Source organism: Sciurus vulgaris (genome assembly GCF_902686455.1).
Source record: "Sciurus vulgaris genome assembly, chromosome: 1".
Lineage (NCBI taxonomy): Eukaryota > Metazoa > Chordata > Mammalia > Rodentia > Sciuridae > Sciurus > Sciurus vulgaris.
In genome coordinates, this window is record NC_136461.1 from 59,094,972 (window position 1) to 59,121,069 (window position 26,098).

The 26,098-nt window shown below is 39.0% G+C and overlaps 1 protein-coding gene across 1 annotated transcript in view; it reads right to left on the bottom strand.

The window, feature by feature from the left end:
• Nucleotides 1-2,564: 2,564 nt before the first annotated feature.
• Nucleotides 2,565-26,098, bottom strand: part of PTGER3 (prostaglandin E receptor 3) — a 72,172-nt gene continuing 48,638 nt past the window's right edge. Inside the window, exons 3-4 of the mRNA XM_079129172.1 lie at nt 5,786-5,877; nt 2,565-3,617 (exon numbers count right to left, since the gene is read on the bottom strand). Of these exons, the coding sequence (XP_078985298.1) occupies nt 3,614-3,617; nt 5,786-5,877 (96 nt within the window). The 3' untranslated portion in view covers nt 2,565-3,613. The remainder of the gene's footprint in view (nt 3,618-5,785; nt 5,878-26,098) is intronic.

Genomic DNA, 26,098 nt, shown 5'->3' on the forward strand with positions numbered 1-26,098 from the left:
GAAAGCGCCAGAGTTGTAATAGGATGGAGGTTAGGATCTGGAGCTCATTTCTTCCAGTGCCAAGTCTTAGGTCTAAAGGTACACAGAATGTATTGTATGTGTACTGTCGGGAACCATGTCTACATAGCCCACTTACAAACACAAGCATGTTCCATGGTTTGCATGTGTATTTTATAGAGCATTAAACTAGTTCCTGTAATTACATTAAAACTGTGGATCAACCACGTATCTCCATATGTGACTTTTTTTGGCAGAGTTCCTAAGGAACTCATTTTACTTTGAGGATTAGTTCTAGCCTGATTATAACTACATTATATAATGATGAGATTCTATGTTTACTAAAGATAAGAATAGAAATGAATGTGAAGGCACTTTTCAATAAATGTGTTGCTAAAACATGATCCAGGATATTGAATTATTATGCTGTGATGTGAAATTTCTAAATTGGGAATATAAAACAGAACCTCTTATTTTAAGTGAACTTATTGTGCAGTGGATAGATTTCTATGGATTAAAAACAAAAATATCTTGTGTATTTACACTCAATCTTTCTGTGAACATAAAACTAAAGGCTACTTAAAAATGTATCTGAAGGGGCTGGGGATATAGCTCAGTTGGTAAAGTGCTTTTCTCACAGGCACAAGGCCCTGGGTTCTAATCCCCAGCATCACACACACAAAGATATATCTGAAATATTTTATACTGACAAATACTTTACATCAGATTTCAAACTATCTTTGCCAATCATTGTTTTTCAGAGTTTTCCAGTTATTTCATTGCTTACTACTTTACACAAACATCTTTAATGAACGATGTTAGATAAACCAAATTGATTATTATACTGTGATGTGACATTTCTAAATCAGGAAAGATTAATATGAAATTTCCCAACTTGAGCAATATTATGGAAACAAAGTGCTTTCTATCATTGTCATTCGAATTTTAGACTGTGAAACTTGTATATAAATATCACCTTTGCTAATAATTTACTAAGTAAATAGCATCTTTCTAGGAGTCAGACACTACACTGGTGCTAAAATATCTATGAAGGAAATTTAAGAAAAGGGTCTCTAATTCATTATGAATTACAATTTTGTCAAGGGAAATGGAATATTTAAGAAAAATGCAATATCATCAAATTTGTACCATGTAATTTCAGAGTGGAGGATAGAGATGACAGAGAACAAAAATACTTAAATTATTCAAGACCTAAGAGCAAGGTAAGATTCGAACATGTGGAAATAGGTAGGTTGGTTTCACACTAGCAAAAGTAATTATGGGATATTATAAATAAGAATAGTACAGAGGAATTTGAAGTGGATTCTGTCTATAACATTTAGACCCACCAGTCATGAAGTCAGTTCATTGTTGAAATTGTGAGCTCATTAAAAAGTTGGAGATAAGTCTGAATAAAAAATTCATCTCTGTTAATACTTAACTAAGAACCTCCGTGTTACATGCACCTAATATATATTATCACAATAACCCTCTAGGTAAGTAGCATTATCTTCATTTTATAGATTAGTTGACTGAAACTCAATGAAATTAACTTTTTCAAGGTCACAGAGTTTATGAGTGGCATAACCATATTTAAATCTAAGTTTAGTTTCAAAACCCATGCTTTACTGCTGCATCACTGTCTTATAAACAGAACATCATTGTAGAAAATCTCATATCCACTGTGTTGAAGAAGGAGCAGTGCCCCTGAAATCAATAAAACTTGAGCTTAAATCTAAATTCTTACTATATTAACAATGAGACATAGGGAAAACCCTGCATAAAGTTATCTTTTGTAAAAAAAAAATAATAAATATATGACAGCAAGATAATGCTTAGATGAATGATGGAGAAATAGAAGTAACAGGAGTGTCACGTAGTTTGGATCTTTAATGTCCCCCAAAGTCCCATATGCTAAAGGCCTTATCACCAGCCTATGTACAATGGGAGGGTGGTGGAATCTTTTGGGGATGGGAACAAATGGAAAGAAGTCAGGTCATAGGGGCATGCCCTTGAAAGGGATATTAGGATCCTGGTCCCTTCCTCTCTCTCTTTTTCTCTTTGCTTCCTGGCCACCTTAAGATGACCAGCTTCACTCCACCATCTGCTCCCTACCATGAAATTCTGCCATGGCACAGACCAAAATAATGGGTCCAAGTGACCATGGACTGAAACCATAAGACAATTAAATTTTATCTCCTTTATGTTGGTTTTATGAGGTATTTTGTCACAGGGACAGACCCAAGGAACACAGATATTCCAATAATGGAGGCAAAAACTATGTGTTTCATAAAATTCATTGAACTTGAACCTGAAGAACTATGTACAGTAAGAGCTTGATGCTAGTTAAAACAATTTCAAATGTAGGCTTGAAAGGAAATAATGTAGTTTATATATCATAACTGGTTCAGCTTTTGGAGAAAAATGACTCAACAACTGGTATTTTTACATCTTCCTCAGATGTCCTCAGAGGTGACAGCTCGGCCCTTAGCACTGTGCCTAGAGAGGAGGCACGGTAAGCATGTGTTGAACTCAGTGAACAGGGTGGGGAGGGGTAGAGGCAGAAATTGGGGTACAGCAAGAAAGGCAGATTGATTGAATTAAAACAGGTGAAGGCATATCAGTTGAAAGCTATTAAATGAGACTCAAAGTATTTAAAAAGTCCACAGAATTTTTTATTGCCATACAATGTAGATCCTTTTATTTCACAAAAAAAGTAACAAAACTTGAAGCAGAATAACTGCTATTTATTAAGTTTGTCTCTTGGTATGCTGCCTGAGAAGAAACTATAAGAAATCTTGAATTGATAGTGATTCAAAAGTAAGATAAAAATGAAGAACTAGAAGGCTATATCTGGATTTTTTTTAATTGCTCTAACAGAATAACCTGGTAGCCTCCTAATTGTTTATGACACAGCAAGGATGCCTTTGGCTACATCAATTCTTTGTCTTTAAAAGCAAAGAAATAGCAATGAAGCATTCCTGAATTACCTAATGACCCCAAACCAGAATTTAAACTGGAGAGCATTTATTTCTGAACTAAGCCCAGAGGGATACCACATCTCCACAGCATTAATCACACATCTGGCATGAATCTCCCTTGTCCTGAGACCCTCCTGCCCTCACTGGGCTTGTCTTCTTTCATTAAGTTCATGTCCTTGTAATAGAATTCTTGCTCTCAGTGTCGACTTTTCACTGTGAAAACGTACACTGATTTTTCGAATTCATATTGTGAAATCAAAATCATTATAAAATCAACAGCTGTCCACATTGGATAAGATTCGGGTAAAGGTTTGAAGTTGGAGGAAATTCCTGGAATGTGAGTCATTCTTTCTTTCGCTTGTCTTTTCCACCAATCATCATCTGTGGAATCCTGCCCAGCTTCTTAAAGCTTGCTCAGAATCCTTCCAAGAAGTCAGTTTAACATTCAGAGGCATGGGTTATAACAATAAAACTGCTCTCAGGGTGTATTACTGACAAGAAAAAACATTAAAATTTAAAAATCAGACAAAAATAAAGATACGGTCCAAAAAATATAATGTTCTTCTTGGTTAGGAAGAAAAATACAAACTCAGGGAAGCAGGAATTGCAATAAAAAGTCCAGCTCTGTTCTTTCATCATCTGTTAAAATAGAGAGAGAAAGATGCAATAAGCTCTGATAGGGATAATTTTTTAAAAATTTTGTATCTGGTACAAGGAGCAAGATGTGGGTAAAAAATATGTATGCTTTATTCAGCCAAAACATTCTTACTTGAAATAATTATGTGCATTTCATAAATAAAAGCAATTATAGGTATATCAAATAGCAAACTTGTCATAAAACAAGCCTCAACAAGTTTATAACTATAATCTAAAAATAAGGAAGAGGGCAAAGTGAAATATCCATAAAATGCAATGTTTTTCCTATCCATTCCACAAAGTGTGGGATTTATTTTTTAAGATAATATCCAGTGCTGGTTAGGGGGAAGCAAAGCAGAAACTCTGATACGTTGCTGATGAAATTTTAAACCTCTGATAATTCTTTTGGAAAGCAGTCTGATTACATGCATCTGAGTAGTGGAAATAGCATTTAGTAAGCTTCCTTTCTTTCTAATTACATTTCATTCGTTAAAGTCTTCTTACGGCAAAAACACAAATCAGAAATACTAATTAAATCTCTGCATTTGACTTCTTCCAATGCAGAACTATTTGTGATGGTGCCTAATGTGACCACAGATTCTGGTTAAGGAAACCTATAGTATACTCTTTTGATAGACTCAAATAAATATTAAAGTAGCTTTACAGAGAATTTGCAAATTGTTTGAGAAATGTTTACTTTATATTAAATGAGATAAGAACAAGATTCAAAAGTACATATATAATGTCATAATCATATAAAACAAAATCAAGAAAAGTACAGGGAGGAAAAAAAAGAACACAAAAAATAAACTAATATAGTTAGGTTTTGCCTGAGTAGTGGAAATAGCATTTAGTCAACTTCCTTTCTTTCTAATTATTTTCATTTTCCAAAGTTTCCATATAAAACCTAGATTATTTTTTACAATGAAGGGAAAGTGCAATAAGGTTGGCTTTAGAAAATTAAGAGCAGCATTAAAGTGAACCTATGAGAGAAAGAGAGAGAGAGAGAGAGAGAGAGAGAGAGAGAGAGAGAGAGAGAGAGAGAGAGAGAGAGAGAGAGATGGGGACCAGGCTCTCCTTTCTCTTCTCTTCACTCTCCGCCCCAGAGGAATTTGCATTGATAGCAAAAACAATGCCCAGGTATACGTGTTCATATCTCACAGATATTTAAAGAAGGGTGTAGGATTGTGAAGGTTAGTTGAGTGACAATTTGTTTTGTTCTCATCATTTTCAAGGTATATTCCAGAATCAGCCAGCTTATTCTCATCTGCATCCTGTAAGCATAGCTGCCCACTCTATCTCCTTGGAAAAACATGTTCAGTTCCTCCCCTGAAAAACTGAAGTAACTATCTCTCAGTTGCTTCAACCTTGGGAGGACAAACAGGCAAGGCAATTAAACAGTTAGTGTCCACAATCATAATAACTGTATAAGTAAAGAAGTTATTGTACCTGCCAATAAACAAAAAAATAAAATAATGTGAGCATGTTTTCTTTCCATTAAAACAAAAAGACTGACTTACTTAATAAATGTACTGTCTTTGAAAAAAATAAACATTTTCACTCGCATTCTCTCTTAAAGAAAAAAAAGATCTCACAATGCTATAATAGCCAAAGGGCTTTTTAAGCTAACTCTATGGCCTCTGTAGTCCCTAACAAAAATATGGAAAAGATGTATTTGAGGGAAAAACTAAAGATAAAATTTTAATATAGTCAATTATGCATCCCAGGTGGCATTATGTTCTGCTTTCTAGACTGTTCGTCCATTGAAGTACACATTTTATACAAGAAAAATCTAACGAGAAAGGCAACCGAGAGTGCACCAGTCATACAGTGAACACGCTGGATTCTGATGTCTAATTAAAACAGTAGCTTAACCTTAAAATACTCCCTGAGAGTGACCTTATTATGAAAAATCAGTGACATGCAGGCTTTTCTATGGCAGAACTGATTTGTCACCCAACCAGACTGCAGCCCATCACAGAAAGATCTCGGAGGAAATTTAAGTAGAGTGAAAAGCAACAACAGCTCTTCTAAGGAAGCTGGTACTTCTTAATCACATGTGTATGCTTTCATTTGCATTTTTATTCTTAAAATGCACAGCATGGACTCAGAGCAGACCAGAGAGACGGCAGAAGGCTACAGTGTTGACCTGGGCAGCTTCTAAATCTCACCTTTCCAAGTGGTCACTCCACATCAAGGTCGAGGAGCACTGGTGGGGGAAGGAGGTGGAGCTGGATGCGTAGTTGTTTGTGTGATACCTGATCTGTGAACAGACAGAAGGTTTCAGGGGACAGAGTTATTGATCATGACTCCTTTTGTCAGATGACACTGCCTTGAACATTCTAAAGAAAACCAAAACCCACATATCAACTCACATCGGTTATAATCTAGTAAATAAAGAAGTTTTCATTCTAACCTCCCCAAGACCATCTCATTTTGACCTCTGTGCTTTGACTGATGATCTTCATTCCTCTTACACTATAGCATCAACTTCTAAATTTAAATCTTTGGAGAAATTATCTTAGTTCTTATTAAATGCCAGGTTAAAACTCATTAACTTCAAATGACCTAATTCTACCACTCTCCAGCTTATTATTTTTCATGGATTCCTATTGCTCTTAGGGTAAAGATCAGAATCTTAATTTGACTTCAGAGGCCATGTTTGGTCTGGACTCTGGCTGAAACCCTAGCCTCATTTCAGACTTTTTGCCCTTTTGTTCTTGTGTACTTCAGCCATACTGGTCATCTTTGACCATTATGCACAGGGCCATGCTCCTTTCTACCTTAGGGCCTTTGCACTGGCAACTTCTCCTGCCTGCAGTGATCTTCCATGCCTTCATCATTGTATTTACTACTACTTAGCTCATAGGTCTCAACTTGAAAAATCTCCTCAGAGGCCATCTGGTTGACTAGGACTGCCCCCTACCATGTGATAGTCACTATTTTCCTTTTTAGGAACTCACTGTAGTTTGAAACTAATAGCTCTTTTGTGATTAATTGTTTAATATTTGTCAGTATATCTAAGGTATAAGCTTCATGAAGGCAGGAATTGTGTCTGATTTTCATACCACTGTGTCTCCAACAGCTACCACTCACCTGGCACATAGATCATAGTCAATAAGTATTTGTGGCATGAATGAATAATGCTGAAAAATTGGTCCTGAAGCCCATCCCTTAGTGGCAGTCTCCTAGTGATAGTCTAAATTCATTGAGTGTAATGAGAAAATTTTAAGAAAATATTTTGTCATAGCCGAGAACTATTTTTAAACATTTTCCAGTAATTCTCTTACAAGAAAAAGCAGAGTGAAATGAAATTCTTACAAGAAAAAAGCAGAAAGGAATGAAACCCAACATTTCCTCAGTCAGTCCTTTTTACTAACTTGCTAGAGTATATGTTCTCTCAAATGTGACAAAAGCTCATCCTTGCATACCGACTCCAGGTGGCACGTTATGAAAGTTCTCCACTTGGACATGTAGTTTTCCATTTTTAACTGTGTTCAACAAATGGATGAGTTCTACTTTAAGAAGCATCATAAAATGATGCGTCTTTTATACAGTCCCCCAAATTTACATTTTGTCCATTAGATAAAGTTCAGCAATGTTCACTGAAATATTATGATTCTGGAAGGAATGGTTAGACTCGGGGGGAGAAAAATATCAGGTTTTCACATTTATTCCATAACCCTGTCAAAGCCCTTTTTGCACTCTGATAGGAAAAAGTCCCCTTATGCTCAAAAAACAAATAAACAAAAAAACCCCTGTTAGGACAGGTTCCTGCCTCATGGACCACCAAGTTGCTCATGCTGCTTCACTCCTGGGTTCTTGTTAAGAGGCCTGCTTTCACTAAGTAAACTCTTGAACTTGGCGTTACTTGTTAGCTAGACTTTAGTACTAGCTACAGCCTTAGGGATTTGGATATCATGTGCCTGTCTCATGTCAAACAGCAGAGAAAGCAAACAGGAATGAGGGCTGCCAGGTAATTTGTGCAGCACATTGGGTTCTGAAGTAGGTACGTGTCCCTGCTGCGCTGCCTGAGGTATTCCTTCAGTGGCTCCTCACTTCCTTTAAGGACCCTCTCCACTCACTATTCACCCAATCGCTCTCAATAGACACCTTGCTTTGCTGTCACCTCAGCTTACTCTGCCTCTGCCACCAGTGGGTCACTAATTTCAGGCTGTCAATTTTCATTCTTATATAGCTTCTTTATTTCACCCCTCTTTTCTCATCTTGGTGCTGATCTTCAGATTCTCGCCTCATTCCTGGCTCAAATATCAGTTTGAACCTTATGAAAGTGTCATTTTCAATAGGTCAAAAATAACTGCCCCTAAAAAGACCTGTGTGGTGAGACGGTTCTGTAGGATACCATAATGGTGGATGTGTGCCATGCACAGCACAAAAAGTGTACCTAATGTGAACTATGGACTGTGGGTGATGCTATGTCAATGCAGGTTCATCAGTTTTAACAAATGCAGCACTCTGGGTGAGGGGGTGACCATAATGGGGGAGGCTATGTGTGTATGAGGGTAAGGCATATATGGAAACTGTCTGTACCTTCTTTCAATTCTGCTGTGAACTGCTCTAAAAAATAAATTACATTTTTAAAAACCGTTTCTATATTGGGAATTATAGCTGATTTAACCTAATAATACACTTCTGGCTACTCTTTCCAATCCCAATTTTTCTTCTTTTTAATACAGCTTCATTTTGTCTCTGAGACAAACATCAGTCAACTTCAAATACTTTCAAAGGTTTCCCATTGCTGCAGGATTAAAGCTCTGAATTACCTCAGCTCTACCTCCTAGTGGCTCCAACCTCTATCTCCAGATTCTCCAGATTGATCTTCTGTCTAATCTGCAGCAAACTGTGCTTCAATCCCTAAACCACATACTCACTCCTCCAGAGACAGGCCAGTGCTCTTTCACCCCTAAATGCTATGGAGCGTGCTAGTCCCTCTTTCCAAAACGTTGGGACTAATGACACGTTAACTAACTCAGGCTGACTCCTTACTCCCTGGCAAGTGAGCAAGATCAAGGTTTCAATAGTTAATGATGATAAATCGGACCACTGTCAGGGATTGGTTAACAACAGTTCTGCGAATGTGATCAGCTTGTGCTTGCCATATAGTCCTATGGGACTCTCGCCTGCATGAACCCCCGTGCCTTGCTCACCTTTAAGCTAATTGGTTCCTTCCCAGCCCCCACCCTACATAAAAGCTGTGTGATTTCCTCAATAAATGAGATTCCTGCTGTGCCTCGTGTGCTGACAGACCTCCCGGCTCTGGTGTGTTTCCTTTGCTGCGGACACTCATCATCCTGCTCGGCCCCGTATTCTCCTCAGGTGGGCCCTGAGGAGGTACATCGGACCTTGTTGCCCGACAGGGAGCAACACCAAAATGCCTCTCGCCACCTTTCTCCAGAATTAATGCTACTTATCCTATGAGGCTTAGCCTTCAATTTTCTTGGAACGGTACCCTTCCTTATCTCATATTTCACAGCATTTTATGCATTATTCAAGGTGCACTTGTCTTTGTACTTATTAGCCTATACATCTGTCTCTTATACTCTGGTTCAGAGGGTCCAGTGTTGAATAAAATAAAATCGAAGGCAACTGATTGACTCTTCCTCAAAGGTGACAGCATGAGGCCAAAGAACTGATCGATCTTTTAGCACTCATGAGGACCTACTAAATATGAGCCACTTTGACAGGTGAGATGACATGCTCATAACTTTGTTTCCCTTAGCTCTAAAATGTGTACTCACTATGTGTCCCATATAGCACCTTGAGAACATTCGTGGTAACATTTCATCTACCTATGGGTCACTCTTCTTCACCGAGCTGAGGAGAACATAGGGAACATTTCTGAATGGATGAATGAGTCATTAGTAAGGTTTTGAGTTGAGTTCTCCTAGAAGCGGACCCTGAGCTAGGGACTTGTATGCAAGTTAATTATTAAGGATTTGCCCTCAGGGGAAACCAATAAAGGAGCAAGAAAGTAGGATGAAGAAAAAGAAAAAAAGGAAGAAGCCTAGAATGTATGAAATGTCAGGTTAATCTAGTCTCAAACTGATCCTCAGGGGAACTCCAGAGCATGAAAGATAATGCAAAGTTTGTCCCATCTCTTGATAAAAGGTCTGTGTTTTCTGCTCCCACATCTGTCAGTCATTGCTGCTTTAGGGGGGAATAAAACCAGCTGTGCCCAGTGGTCAGCCTCTGAAGGTCACAGAGTGAGCAGCTAGCAGTGAAACAAGCAAAGACTAGGTGGGGCACACACTGCATACAGAGCCCGAAGGGTATAGGAAGGAATCTAATAGTGGGGGACGAAGTTTATATTATTTGGCAGTTATATTAAGCTGGTATTAGAAGGGGCTGACAACATGCAGGATTGGGGAGCTCTGGGAAGTGTGTCCTGCTGCAAATCATCTTCTCTCTCACACTACTGATTGCTGTAAGTCTCTTAACTAGGGACAAAGCTTTTAATCTATGTGGAAAAGCAATATTTAAAAAGTGAATCTTTGTGTGGAAGGGAGAAAAGGTAGAAACATTAACTTGAAAGCTTCCATGTGATACCAAACTCTTTTGCTTTTAGTTCCATTTAATGCTTAGTCCCATTTATCACACTGACTTCCAACCACAGCAAAGTAGGGGCCTTTTCTGAGAATGTAGGATGGTTAGCTACTAATGGGTCTGGATTAGACATATTAGCTCTTGTCAACACGAGGATTTGCCTTTATGTTGTTCAAGGTCTTCCTACCTAAAATAAATTCTCTTGCTCACGTTTCAGGTAAGCTTGTCGTTTTGCTTAATTCTTGCAAATTTCCAAGTGTATGTGGTATTCAACTTGCTAGCAAAGTTGGTCCCTCTCTGGAAATGACAGTCCAAGGATTTCAGTTAAAACAGTGTTATTTTCTAAGGCATATTACAGAATATTTTTAAAGAATTCAGTAAGATACTGCAGGCGTGAGTGTGTGTGTGTGTGTGTGTGTGTGTGTGTGTGTGTGTGCGCGCGAAGGAGTTTCTTGGATCAAGTTATTTTAAATCCTGTGGCATTTATGGTAAAAGGATTGATGTGAGTGGTCATTCATAGACACCTGAACACAATCCAGTTTTTAGTCTCTCCCATGGATTATTTGTGAACCCTGTGGCTGTTGGTGGTTTGGCTGAGGATGCTTGGTGCCTGGGTTTGCAGAGACACTGCCTCTGTGTGCTTAGCCCTGTGCTAGTCTATCTGCAAGATTCTTTCCAGAATGATCTATCTGTACCACTGGGCTATAACTCCTTTACAGCATGTCACTGGAGAGTTTCCTCTGCTCATTCATATCAGCTCACTAATTTATTCCCATTCACTGCCTGATTCTAGACCACTGAGGACTATGGCAATCTCTTCTGGTGAATTTCAATGCAAACTTCATGACATGTTGTAAAGACTAGCTTGATGATGTTTTGAAGAACACAGAGAAAACTACTCTAGAATTCCCTCCCGTCACCTCTAATTACCTGTGTTCTTGTTATGGATAATCCTATTCCCATAGCTATCCCCTCCCTCTTCTGATTTCCTGTGCCTTGGCTCCTTTCCATCCACTAAAATATGCAAAGGCTTCCCTTATCTTGGGAAACGAAATACACACGGACACCTGTGCTTCACTGCTTGGCTCTACCCCTTCCTGTCCCACTTCCCTTGACCACCAATTTCTCTAAGCAAAGTATCTGATGCTCCTGTTTTCTCCTTTCAACCCCATCCTAAACAGTTGACCAGAATTATAAGGTGCTTTCCCCTTGTCAGGAAGTTCCAAACACCTTACCAATATTAATATTTAATTATTATCATCTCCATTTGACATGTGATGCAAGTGAGGTACAGATAAGGAACTTGCTCAGGTCACTCACTATAAGTGGCAGAGTTTGGATTCAAATGCAGGCAGTCTGGTTCCAGAACATGAGTGCTAACCACACTCCACTGCTTCACTTCTCACTCCACTGCTTCACTTCTCTTAACCCCTTGTTAATAAAGCTGGTTTCCAGGTCACCAGTATTTGCCATCATCTCTGGTATTGTCCTACTCGGACTAGACATACTTGCACTGTAAATTAAGCTCACTTATTTGCAGACCTGTCCCATTTTTTTAACATTACTATAATGAAATTACATTAATTTGGAATGAGCAAATCATTCTGATGAGAAATAAGCTAAATTTTATATTTTGATGACATATAAAAATAGAAATTAACTGGTCAGTTAATAAGTAAAACATGTAAGGTAATAGGAACAAAATTTGATCTATTCAAGGAAGAACAATTTTGATAATTTGAGAATGTTGAAGTGAATATTCAGGTTTCTAGTAACAAGTGGGTGTTTCCCAATCTAGATTATAAAATGTGTAATCTAGTAGGGAAACAATTGAAACAATAATAAATGATAGAAAGTAGCATATAATTACACTCTAGAGTACAGTGTGGTGATTGTCTTTGCCTAATTTGTTGGAATTTGCAGAGCATATCCTGAGGGCTGATAAGTTCTTCTTAGGCACTGGGCCAGCTACTACCAAGAGAGTGGAAATCCCAGCAGGAGTAAACAAAACTGCACACTTTAAAGCTAAAAGGAGATTTGGAGATTATGCCATCCAACTCTCATTTACAAATGAGGACATAAGACCAAGTCTGTTTGGTAGTCACAAAGCTAGTTTGCAGCAAAGTTCTGACTGGAATCCTGCCTCCTTTGTTCTGTTCCATTGCTAGGCCCAATAAAAGTTTTGCAGATTTGGTCCCTAGAGTCCCTTGTAAACACCCTAGAGTTTAAGTTTTCATCAAACGCTTTTTAGGTAGGGGATGCTAGAGGAATAAATGGAGATAGAGAAAGAGAGAGAGAATGATAATTGAGCAGAATGAAAAACTGTAATGGGTGACTTGTTTAATAATACTAGTCACTGAGTCCAGCAGTGGCAGAGATTTTTATCTGCACCAAGGGACTACACCAGGGCTGCCACAGTGTGATGTAGTTATTATGGGGTGTTTGAATGAACAAGGTTTAAATGTTTTCCCATAATGTATCCATAAGCAGGTAGAACTTATTTCCATTTAATCCATAAAAAAAAAATTAAAACTTAATGGAGTTTAGCAACTTGCTCAAATCTAGATCTAGGTTTAAGTAAAAATATTGCTTTCTTTACAAAATGTGAATTAACTAATTATCCAGTAAAGTGTACAAAGATAGATATGTAATCTCATCAAAATTCTAAGGAAATGGGTACAGCTGGCATGTTATCTGCTGCCAGTACTGACTTCTGGTCTTTCTGGAGTGAGGTGTCATTTTTACTCAGGGGCCTACTATATCACAATAACGAGAAAAAAACGGTTTCCCCTCCTTACTCTCCAAAGTTTCCTTCCCTTCTTATCATCCTTCTCAGAGTTCAAACTGCCTAGGGAAACAGAGTGGGTAGCGGAGACTCCTTCTCATGGACATGTTCATGACTCTCAGTAGACTTAGAGCAGCTCCAGCTACAAAAGGCTCATTCATCAGCCTTCTCCTCAATTAACTCCCTCTACCATGGGTCTCAGAGTCTCACCTCATCTCCAGTAGGACTGCACTGTTGCAATATCCAGGACCTCTGTTCGAATCTTAATCCTTTAAAAGGGAATCTGTTTCTTTTCCCTTCCAAGACACTAAAATATATTTATTCTAAACAGAATAAATCTTATGTACATTAGTTTCCTCACAATAGGACAGATGGAAGATGCCTTAAAAATTCAGAGACCAGGGAAAGCAATTTAGGGGGTTGGAGGCTTCATAAGAGGGTATAGGATATAAAAAGATAATTGAGAGAAGGAGATTGAAGACTGAAGAAAGAATTTTGAATGAGCAAGAGTCAAGATGAATCAGTAAATACAAAGAATGGTGCAGCAACTGGAGAAACAGAATCACCACCCATATCTAAGACTTTGAGGGTTACAATTTTTGAGGATTACAAATGATCACTGTGGGCTGGGGATATAGCTCAGTTGGTAGAGTACTTGCCTTTCAAGCACAAAACCCTGGGTTCAATCCTCAGCACCACAAAAAAAAAAAAAAAAAAAAAAAAAAAGACAAATGATCACTGGCTGTCAAAATCCTAATTCAGGAAGAAGTGTCAAAGGTTAAACAACCTCTTTTTATGAGGGGCCTCCTGGACAGAAATGCTTGCTCAAGCCTCAGGATCCTGAGGGACACTGTCAACACCTCTCCAGCCTCCGTGACATTGCCTAGTACAACTTTCTCATTCTGGGCTCCTCACACTACTCCAATAAATCTGAATGTCAACACTGAGGGTGGATCTCAACCCAGATATCTTATTGCATGCCACAAAGTAAGGGATATGAAATTTTCCCTTCCAAATTCTGACCCACACTTTGTAAATGAAAGGTAAGAGCTTTTAAATACCCTAAAAGTCTCACCATTCTTTTGTGGGAAGTTTGGATTGTATGATGCTTCTCTGTAAAGAAGAGTATATCAGTTTCTCCCACAGAATTTGACAAAATCTGTAGATACTGTATTTCCACATAGTTCATCATCTTTCTCCTGCTAAAAAAGTTTTCATTTCTTCTTCAACTAATTTTCATCAGACGGTTACATGTAGTGTTTCATTTCATATTAATTTTAATATTCATTTCCCAATTTATCACCAATTTTCAATTTATCTCCTTTATTTTTTTCTTTTGTCACTAAATAAAGTCACTTTATTTAGAAAGTGACTTTTCTCATCCAGCCTGTTGTGTTACCCATCCTTCATAAAATCCCATGTTTGGTCACCTGGTATAGAAGACAATGGACTTTAGAACATACTGCCTAGATAGAATCCTGACTCCACTAGTGATTAGCTCTGTGACTTTCAGCAAGTTATTCGAATTTGTTGGGTTTTAATTTCCTCCTCAGTAAAATAGGGATAATGGTATTAATTTCCCCTTCAGATTGTTGGTAAAATTTAAGAGGATTAATGTATGTGAAGTGCTTAGAACAGAATCTGACACAGTGGCATGAAGTGCTCAGAAAGTATCTGCGATTCCTAGTTCAGCTACGTTGGATATGATATTTAGTATGCTAGCCTCTTCCAGGTATCGTAAAGGAAAATTCCCCAAACTGCAAGATCTGCTGAAGGAAGAGCCACAGGTTTCCATATTTTTTACAAAGATTCTGTATAGCCAATCCTTACCTGAGTGGACAAGGTATGGAAACCCTAGACAGAATAATGAGCTGACAAAGCAGAGATTTCCTCTCTTGAGAATCTGAATTTGGAAATGTCGGGAAAATGAGGAAGATAGCATCAGGACCAGAGCCATGAGGGAACAGATAATGAAGTTAGGAAATTATATTGACAGTAGAGAGAAAGGATAGGCAGATAGTAATGGAAACACAATTGAGGGGGGGGGGGAGAAATAGGTACAATAATCGTGGAGGATGGTCATGAAAATCAGTTTATTTCGGATGTTGATTCATGGGATTCTGTTTGAGCCTCCAACTCCAGCTTACATACCCAAAGCCATAATGTTCCATTACAGTAAACTCCTACTTGAGCTAACTTAAGTTATATTTCTCATGTCTCATTAAAATAAACAATGCAAGCATCTTCGATAACCCCTACTTCAGTGATCCTGGGGCTCACCACTCACTCAACCCACAGCCCTGCAATGCACCCATACACTATCCCCACAATTATCCTCATTCAGAACGAGATCCTATCCCTTTTGGCATATATACAAACTAATTTTTTCTTGCAAGGGTTCATTCAAATCTAACTTTCAACCCTGCAAGATAGAGATGACTTCAAACTTTGTGAGACCTCAAGAATATGCAACTCCCTTTAATAAAATGAATATGAAACTTGGTTCAGGGCCTAGGAATGTTCTGTGCAAATGGGGAGCTTTGATGCCTGAGCTTCATTAACTTCCTATATGCTACCTCTGATGCCACCACAGGAGGGACTTTTCCCTCCTGCAAACGTTCTACCAGGTACATTTACAACCATGAGTGAATCACACATGCCTGTTAGAAGAGTCATCTCAGTTACCCCTACTGCCTCCCACTTTGGGAGCATCATTTGCAATTGGACTGCAGTATTCCTTCATCCTGAGGTCCTGGGAAGGAATTTCTGATATTTGACACATCTATATTTGATTGGGAAGACATCAGTACATACTGCTGCTTCTGCTCATTCAGAAACTAGCATAGGCCCTTGGTATTAATGAAGCCATTCTCCACATAGTTGTTTTTAAAGAAAATCTGATTATTACACAAGTATACACACAAGCATTCCCTCACAAATCCTTCATAAAATTGCTTGTTATTTTCCTATAATAACTTTCAAATAAAAATCAAAATCCCATAGCACAAAAAGCTCCTCTTCACTTTTCCAAATGAATTTCCCCTCTCTCCCTCTCCATATCAGCAGAGGTAAGATGTTTTCCATTTGTGGACATCTATGAAAGGGAACAGTCAACGAACATGAGGAGTAGATATCTCTGGTTTTAAAGTCCACTCTGTGTTTTTCACTTCCTCCCTCCCCATTTACACTCGCCTGAGTGGAATTTCCAGGAAAGAATCTAATGAAGAGGTGGTGGATTTGTCACTCAGCTTGATTTAACCATTCCATCAAGTAAGCGTGTACTGAAACTTCATATTGTACCTCATAAATATATGATGTATACAATTACTATTTGTCAATTGAAAATGAAATAAATAAAATATCTTTAAATAGAAAATAAATACATAAATAAATGAAGGACTGGTGCACTTCAGTGAGTCTCCAGAGATTTGCAGAATGAAGAGACAGGCTCACAGGCAGGCTGGGGATGACACCCTAGAGAGAGGATGACACCTGGAGAAACAGGCCGGAAAGAGGCTGTAGGACCTGTGGCAGTGCAGAGCTGCAGGTCAGAGAGAAACCCACCAAGTGACAGCTGGACATCAAGAACTCCCAGGAATCATGAGGATTCGGGAGGGACTGTATCTCCTGGAGTTGGCCAGAATGTGCTTTTATTTGATCTTGGAGGAATAGAATTCCATATGGCTAGAATTGGGGATATGTGGATCCCACCAGAGTTGCTTACTGAAGATCAGCATCGCTGAATTGTAGGTTTCTTGGAGGCAGCCTTTACTTCTATTCTGTTTCTGCCTTATGTTCACCTGGCACAAAGTAAGAACTTGTAAGTATTTGATGAATAAAATAATGAATGATCTTTTCTTCTAGCTCTTTCAAATCAGGGACTGTGTTGGAAAGAAATAATAGAGCCAAAGAACCCAGCTTAATGCCTGACGCAGAGTGACATGAGTTACTATTTGCTGACTTGATTTAGAATGTACTTATATGTAGAAAGGAAAATTTTTTCTTTAAGCTTGGGTGATAACCATGCACACCTGGTGAAATTCACATCCTGCCTTATCTTTTATGTGCTCTCCAGCTCTGTGAGGGTAAACTAGGCAAAAGGAAGAACCGCTGTTGATACCAATAGTATAATACTAGAGACCAGCTCTTCCCAGCACCATCTTTGCTGCTCCTCCTTTCCCTGAACTCAGTTGATTTGTTCCTCTGTTGGACTTTCTGGGCTCAAACCAGGAGGATGTCACTTAACCCAGGAGGGAGACTGTCACCTGTGACTGGTCCTGAAAGATGCTAGGCCCCTGGATTGATTGTCTTGGGAAAAACTAAGCTGGGCAGAGGCCTCTTAGTGCACATAATCATTGGGTTGAGAACTGGAAATTGTTCTTACTAGATATGCAGTACTGTGTGGCTTAGATGTTGTAGTTGTGTGCTATGAAACTAACTGATTAGAAATTATAACAAAGATATTGATTTAAATAGCAAAATTACTTTAACTGTTCAAAATGCTGAACAAATAAAACAGTAAGCACAGCCTGGGAACTCAACAACTTAGTTATCAGCTTAAAGGAAGAAAAAAAATAAAAAATGGGTTTTTGTTTGTTTGTTTTCCGGGGCTGGGGATTAAAACACAGGGCCTCAGGCATGCTAGGCAAGCCTCCACCACTGAGCTACACATATTTTTTTGTCTGTTTTGTATTTTTAAAAGACAGTTAAGAAGGAAGTTGTCCAGCTCGGGAAAACCATAAAGTTATTTTGATGAAACGATTAAAAATGTTCTTCAAATTTCTGAATACCTTTTCTGGCACTGGTAACAATACTATAGCCCATCTTTCTGCTCCCTCCTGGAAGTCCTCCTATGTTGGAGACCCAGGAAGTGAGACAGTGAACTCCCACTGGTGTAGAAAGAGGGGGCCTTTACTTGAAGGTGATTTGCAGACAAAAGTCCTTCTAGTGCTGGGAGGAGGTCCCAATGTCAGAAGAGAAGCGGGAGATGATGTCCTAAGTTCTCCATCACAACGGCCTCAGCATCAAACCCCAGGAGTAGGGGAAGGAAGAGGAACCCCACCCAGCTCTAAGAAGAAGGAATGGCCACAAACCATGAAGACACTGCCTCCCAGGGAGCCCGGAAACCCACGCACCAACAGGAGTGATGATTCCCTGCACCTCCGCCAGCCTCGCTAGACTTCCCCTGGGGCTTATGGAAGGGAATGGAAAGCCAAATACCAGAGGGACTGCCGCAGAGCTATTGTGGGTAGGGCCAGCATGTCATCCTGACTGAGAGAGCAGTTCCTACGGGGTGAAGAGCCCAAAGAGTATCTAGAGGAAGGAAGTGGCCGAGCCTAGCAGTCTTCTAAGACCAAGAGAAGACAGTGGGGCAGAGGCTGTAAGGCACGACCACAGGGCTCGACTGTGTGAGGAAACAGTCCACGGGTTTCACCAGTAGCTGTCCAGCAACCAGGCAAGACAAAAACCAGCCAAGAAGCCACAGAGGAGCCAAAGGGTGGAACCAGGACCACCATGTGGCCAAGCTGCCTTCCTCCGCTGCCAGCGTCAGGAGGGTACGTGAGCTTCTCCTTCACACAGAAGCCATCTTGGCCAGGGGTGGGAGAGTTGGGAGGAATCACCAAGAAAAGGACACTTACCTCAAAGACTCTGAGTTAACCCAAAGGGGAAACATCTGAAAACCCACCCTGTGACTCTCCCACCTCCAGGACCCTGGCAGCAGAGAACAAGGATTTGTGAGGACATTTTGTTCAGTCATTTTAAATACCTACAATCTTAAATACCTCAGATTGTATGAATTTTCCAATTAGTATTTATCGTATGTCTATCACAGCCTAGGTTTTAGATTATGCAATTTCACCCTAGCTATTAAAATAGCATAGACTCTCAGAGCTAAACAGAGGTCAGTGAAACTAAATAATATAACCTGGTGATCCACTTTGTAAACCTGTAAATAAGAGCCTTTTCTTGTCCTATTTGATGTATTCCAATGATCATCAGGAAGGAAACAGAAACAGTGCCAAGATGATTAATATAAAGGCCACCCTAGTCCCAAACAAGCCAGGGCTATAGCTCAAAAGGTAAATTAAGTCTGACAAAAAGGTAGAAGGTATGTTCTGTTGTAAAACTTGTAATTGAAGAGAGCCAATCAAGGATCTCCTTGCAATTTTTTTTTCAGTTTTACAAGGCAAATCACAAGAAATGCAGCTCAGATAAAAAGAGAATAATCAAATGCCCTCTTATAGTATATTACCACATTAATAGTTGAGAAGGGTTACATATGATTAAAGACCATCATAAATATGGTAATTGTACTGAGTAATGGATTCCATAATAAATACACCCTTATTCTCCAGGTCAGAGTTGATTTGATTAATCTATGTGCACCTGAGTACTCTGGAGGATATCCTGATCCTTGAAGCTGCAGGTGTGGTCACTGTCTGTGGCAAAGCACTTACATAGTTTCTAGGTGATTCCCTGTGGTCCCTGCCATGCATAGCAACAACACATGAGCATCCAATAGAAGCAAATTAAATCAGAGCCAGTGTAACGCTGTCATGCGAATATTAATTGGATACTAGCAGAAGCTATCAAGGGTCTTTTATATATTATACAAATTCAGCTTAGTAGTGGAGGTCAATTCAATTTAGCAATCATTGATTACTTATCTTTTATGTATAAGATAACCGCCAGGAATTAAAAGCAAATCTCAACTCAAAGCCAATAAAAATGTTGTAAACTGTATCTGATTAAAAAGTACTCACTATGTAGTATGAATTGTATGTATTTACTGGTTATGGTAAATCTAAATTCTCAATGCATTCCCATTTCTCTAGTGATGAGAGCATCAAAAGAAATATGACTAAAGTTCCATTAGTTAATATATGGCCATTTGGAAACTGAATTGCACATGAAAGAAGTTAAAAAGCCAGTAGCTTAATTTTAACTACAAAGCAATACGGCAAACTATCTATTACTCAGCTTTTCTTGTTCATAATAATATCATAACTAGGAACCTTGGGAAGGACCTTGATAGATTCTCTGCCATAAAATGACACATAAGAGGAAAGACATTCTAAAAAGTAATTTGATAGAGGTACAAAAGTAAGGAAATAACAAAGCCCTGATTTTTAACTAGGAACCAACTAAAACTGCATTTCCAACTTTATCCCAGTTAGATGCGGACACCTGACAAAAATTATGGTCACAGAGTAAACAGAAGACATGAGATTTCTGGACAGTCTTCTTAAAGAGAAGAGGCATACCCTTCTTTATGTTTTTCTTCCTCCTTCTTTCTGACCAGAAGTCAGGCTAATGGCTGGAGCTCAAGCAGCCATCTTGGACTATGAGGCAGTAAACTAAGAATGACAACCAGAAATACCGTTAATCTCTGATGAATAGAGAGTGATTAGATCAGTCCTGGACTACCCTCAGAATTTATATAAATAGCAAGGAAATACACTTCTATATTCTTTTAGTTGTTGTTATTTTGGTTTTCTCTGAAGCTGACTAAAATCTAATATATTGATAAAGTCATTTCATCAGCCAGAATACAAGCAGCTGACAAAAGAAAGCTTAATGAAATGCAAATAAAAGTCACATTAATTAAAGGAAACAAATAGTTTTCATTGTATCTAGCCTAAAATGAAGTTAATTACCTAAAATTTTCTGTCCCCAGGCTTAGGAGCTGACATAAGGAGACTGGTTTTATTGGGTTTTAACATGTGTCATACCCAGAAGTTCAGTGATGATTCCAAACTATTTGCATGTTGTTTTTCCAAAATTTGTACAATATTTTGGCATTTTCAAAAAGGGGTGCTGGCATAGCTTTGAAACATCAAGTAACACAAATCTGTTCCCTCCCCATCCTGGGTTCATGGCACAGATGTGGCAGTGGCAAGAACTCAAAACTGAAATCAGAAAAACTGAATTTTAATCTGAACTCACTGTAAACCAGGAAACCTGCCTCCATTTCACAATGCTTGGTTTCATTATCTGTGATGTGGGGTAACGGTAACATCAGCCCCGTTTCCCTTGAAGGGAAGATTATCAAATAAAATAAACGTATGCCAAAGTGTCATCATTGATGTTAAAATCACATTGGCGTTCATTTCTACTTCAATGGGAAAGGCACTTTATTTTTATTGGGGTGGGGTATAACTGCCTTTTAAAAAATTACTCTTTTGCTCTCTGCATTAACGTCTTTTCTCCCCTTTTCAATTTTATGATTCTATAGAATGATTTTGTTTTTATAATATGTGGGTTTTCATGTGCTATATATATGCAAGTATTTCAATTAAAAGGCTATTATTGAGCCCAGTGCTTTGCGGTGGCACACGCCGGTAATCCTACCGACTCTGGAGGCTGAGGCAGGAGGATCAGGAATTCAAAGCCAGTCTCAGCAAAAGTGAGGTGTTAAGCAACTCAGTGAGACCCTGTCTCTAAATAAAACACAAAAATAGGGCTGGGGACATGTCTCAGTGGTAGAGTGTCCCTGAGTTCAATCCCAGGTATCAAAAACAAAAACCAAAAAAGAATACTGCTGAGAATGGGTATTTGTCTAACTCACAGTTGCTTATTTGGAAACAAGCACAGAAAAAAAGAAACACTTGGACAGACACTGAAAACGAAAATAAATGCAATTTGCTGGTTAAAGAAGACTGTTCAGTTAGAACATGTCATTTACTGATTGAAATCTAAATGCTATGTGCAACAAATTTATCTTAACCCAGAATCCAGACACTACACAAAGAAGGGTTGAATTTCATAGTATGAAGTAATCATCGATAGTCATAAAAATGATCCAGGTTCTACAAACTATTGAATTACTTTCTGAATTATCAAAGAAATATCACTCAATGGAACCAATAATATCTAACTGTCGTGGTTCATGCCACAGTCACACAACAGGTAGATGCTAGACCATCTCTGAAGAGTTCACCTGGAGCAGAGTGAAAATGTTCCAGTTCCATTTCACAGAGAGCAAAGGTAAGATTGAATTCTTCCTCAAAAGGAAGGAGGTTATTTGAAGGTCATTGTTGAGAGCTGCCTTCTGAATTGCCATTCACCTAACACTGCCATTTGGTTTACAGTGAAAGTGCCCTGGCCCTAAACTCTACTGTGTTTCTCTCTCTCTCTCCCCCTCTCCCTCTCCCTCCCTCTCTCCCCACCCCTCTCCGTCATATACCACACACACACACACACACACACACACACACACACACACACACATCATTAGAAATCCCCCTCTCCGGTATGACTTTGAAAAATGGCACATTCTACAAGGACCTGCACTTACTATGATTCCTGAATACAGGGCTCTTTTGAACACAATAGACATCCACTTGACTCAGGGAGCTTCACTGCCTCCTTCAACCCTAGAATTCTATACAATCACCTGTGTAGATACATTAGCTGTAAAAATCCCATGGCATGTCCTCCTCCCTGCCAGGCACTTAAGTGGAAACAGCTCAGTGCTTGTCAGAAAAGAGGCAGCTCCTGAGTGAGCCAGGAAACATGTTTCATCATTTCCTTTGACTTCCTTTAGGGCTCAAACAAACAAGGAAAGAACACAGGCTCATCCTAGAATTAGACTCTCTCACACAGCAGCATGGAGAAGACATTCAGGCCCCTAGCACTTAGGCCAGTGGGCACTGTCCAGGATGCATCTGATGAAGGACCATCCACGCTGGCTTGATTAGTATAGCAAAAGTATGTCCAAAACCTGCAACCTAAGTGACCATAATACTAACCCAAGCAAAACTCTTTATCTTACATCCATCAGGTACTTGAAAATCAAGTCCTTTTACCTAATCTTTCTGCTTTAAAAACAAGTACACGTGAGATCCCTCAATGTTAAATTTTTCCCTCCTCTAACACAGAATGTGGATATTTGATCTGAAGATACTTACTTTTCTCCAACATCAAATACTCTCTTAAGACCCTTTCCTGTGTAGTGGGACACTTTCACCTTTAAATCATTTGTTCTGTAGCATCATTGTCCCACCTTTGTTATATGCCTCCTTCCCCCAAAAAATACCAGAATGTGTCACAGTTGATGGCCCTGTTAGAGAGAAAGTCCCCAGAGAGAACAATAACGACTTCTGGGCCTCCTGTTAAGATATAAAGTGTGTGTGTGCACACAGGTCTCCAAGTATGTCCTTGCAATGAAGATGGAGGATATTAAAGAGCTAGGAGGAGTACTGGAAAGTGAACTGGACTTGGGCAGAAATCCACATTTTTGGCAGTTAGGTTAAAACATCTAGCAATGCTAGTCTACTTTTGCTGCAGCCCACTCATAAACTTGGGGAGTAGCTAAGGAGCAGTAGTGGAAGAAAGCCCAGTAGCTTCTGAAGGCCTTAAGAAGAGGCTTTCATGCTGCTTAGGTATGCTTCTGGGCTTCCCAGTCTTTGAACATGGTACTTGCATGCTTTGCAGCTCCAGGGCAATATGTAACTGTGCTGGAGTCCAGAGTAGTAATAGGCAGATGGTAGAGCCCCACATGGTAATAGGCAAACTGTAGAAGCTGAGTACAAACTGGCTGGGTGAATGAATAAAAGACTGAGAGCATGGTAGCTGGAGTTGTTGGAGAAACTGCAGTCTAGTGATATGAGCTCAAGATAAGAAGCAGAAGAGCTTCCAAGTAGTAAATTACGCAAACTTTGGAGCTATACTGTTGTTTTACATGTCAAAAAGAGGGGGTCAGAACTAGTTTCTATTAAAAGGACTCTGGGTTCCTGGAAGGGAAGTGGTTTACATCCTCATCAGCCTCTGCCTTCTCTGCTCTGCTGCTGAGTGGTCAGGGTGAGGGGATGTGGAATCCATAGTTTCGTGAATTTAGATCGTGCAGCCAAAGCCCACTCTGCCCCTTACTGCTCTGCTTCTGCTAACCACCCTCCTCTCTTCTAGAGTGGACAATAGCCTCCCAGCTTCCCCATTCCCCAGCTTAGGCCATTGCATGGACACATGCAGCAAAGCAAACTCTCTTCCCTTTATCTTACTTCAAAAACTTAACATAAGGAGTTACAAATGGTCATATAAATTGTGAGCTTCATACAAATGTCTTTTCAATTTAATATTTTATCATTGGTGGTACCAACGAAACTTCACTGGGAAGGGAAAGGAGGCATTCTGAGTGTCGCGTGTGCCAAAAGTTTGAATGTCACATTTTTAGAATGGATTCTTAATGGTCATCAACAGCTACTTGTTGAAACACCAGCTGTCTCTGTAGCACTGTAGTAAGTTCTGTAAACCTCATTTCTTTCCACTAACACCCCTCTTGGACATCCTTGGACTTTCCAGTATTTACAATTTTGTGTGCTCATTAAACTCAATTCAATAAATACTTCTGCATCTACTAGTGTCTATACTTCAAAACCTTCACTGACCCGGAGGCTGGAGGTCTGGGGAGGAGAGGAAATGGGAGAGGCCATCACAATAAGATTAAAAAGATGTGGTTTCTCATTCAAGGAACTAATGGTCCTGTGGAGGAGGGTAGCAGCATGAGCAGCTGACTATAATACATGTTAAGCAGTTCCAAGTGGTCACAAAGGCATAAATGAGGCACTACAGATGCACCAGGGAGGGAGTCATTAATTCTGAATCAGGCATAAGGAAAAAAATCTTGGAGCAAGTGTCATTTGACCTGGGCCTTAATGAATGAGTGGAATGTTCTCAATTGAGAACATTTAAACAATTGAAAAACACATATGTAAAACAAAGAAACAAACAAAAGAACATTTAAGCAAAGAAAACAGAATGGACAGAATTGTGACTGTGCATAATGAGCTTTGGGAACATAGCCACGACAAGCTGGGATCAGTGTTACAGGACATACCTGAATTGTAGGTTCATACCAGCCTCCTAAAGGCCTCGAGTTAGTTAAAGCATTCCAGTTTTGTACAGATGGCACCTGGAAATAGCAAGGATTTTTTAGGACATTGCTACTATCCTCACTTGCTCTTAAAAAAATGCAACTTTGGAGGGACAAGAAAGTCACTCTATAGCATATGTGAGTGTAGTGTTGAAGTTGAATCAACTACAGAGCCCAAACATGCCTAGTTCTAGTTTTTTTTTTCTTTTTAATTAATTTTGATGGACAAGTAATGATTTTATATGTTTATGGTGTATAATATGATCTTTTGATGTAGTAGTCTTGATCTTATTCCTCTATAAAAATGGAAATAATAATGATACTCCCTATCTTATCTAAAAGTTTTAATCAGATAAAATTATAGATGTTAAAATGCCTTAGAAAGTACAAAAGAGTGCTATGAGTTTCAGTTACTAGAACGGTATAATTCTGTTGCTATCAAATTACAACTGATATTACTCCTGAAGTTACAAAAATAAATGTATTTCTGCAAAGACAATTAGCATTACTTAGTGTTACCTCTGGCTCTGGATGACTGAGTACTCACCATACTTTGCCTATATTTTGTCCCATTTCCTTTCACCAATTTGTGAAGTATTTTCAACCAATGGAAAAGTTAACAGAAGCTGAAAGAGTTTAAAATTTGTCCAGTCACGTAGCTTGTAAATTCAGAACCAGCCTTCAAATTTATGTCTTTAAATCCAAACCCTCCCCACTGCCTTGTAATGGATGATGTTCTGAGCTCTTAGGCCACAGTGACACTTGAGATGATGTGTTCAGGGAGCAATAACAATGCCAGAAACCTCAACAAGGATGTCAGCACCTGGCTCTGTGCAAGAACACAGCTGTTTCTGAGCCTGTTGAGGGTTGGGTTGAATAGATAAGTGGTATACTTCCTTGGGGCTTGACTTAACCTGACCCATTTTCTCTCACTCTCTGGAATGGAATTATTTTACAAATCACTTCAGTATTGATTTTTTTTTAAGTCTCAAAACCCTCTATGTATATGTAAAGGTACTGATTCCTTATGGTTATTTCAAATTTTAAACGTTTCCCTAAAGATCTACTGAATCATTTGTTTCTATATTTTAAAGTTTATTTCTCTTCCCTCTTATTTATGAAACTTAAAAGCAAAAACACTAAATAGACAGTAGAATTGTACAAAAATTTAGTGAATGGTAATGACTTGGGCTTATTATTCTAAAATGTAGGCTTTACACTTATAAAAAAATGATCAGAGTAGATAATAAGCTGAGTTGGGCC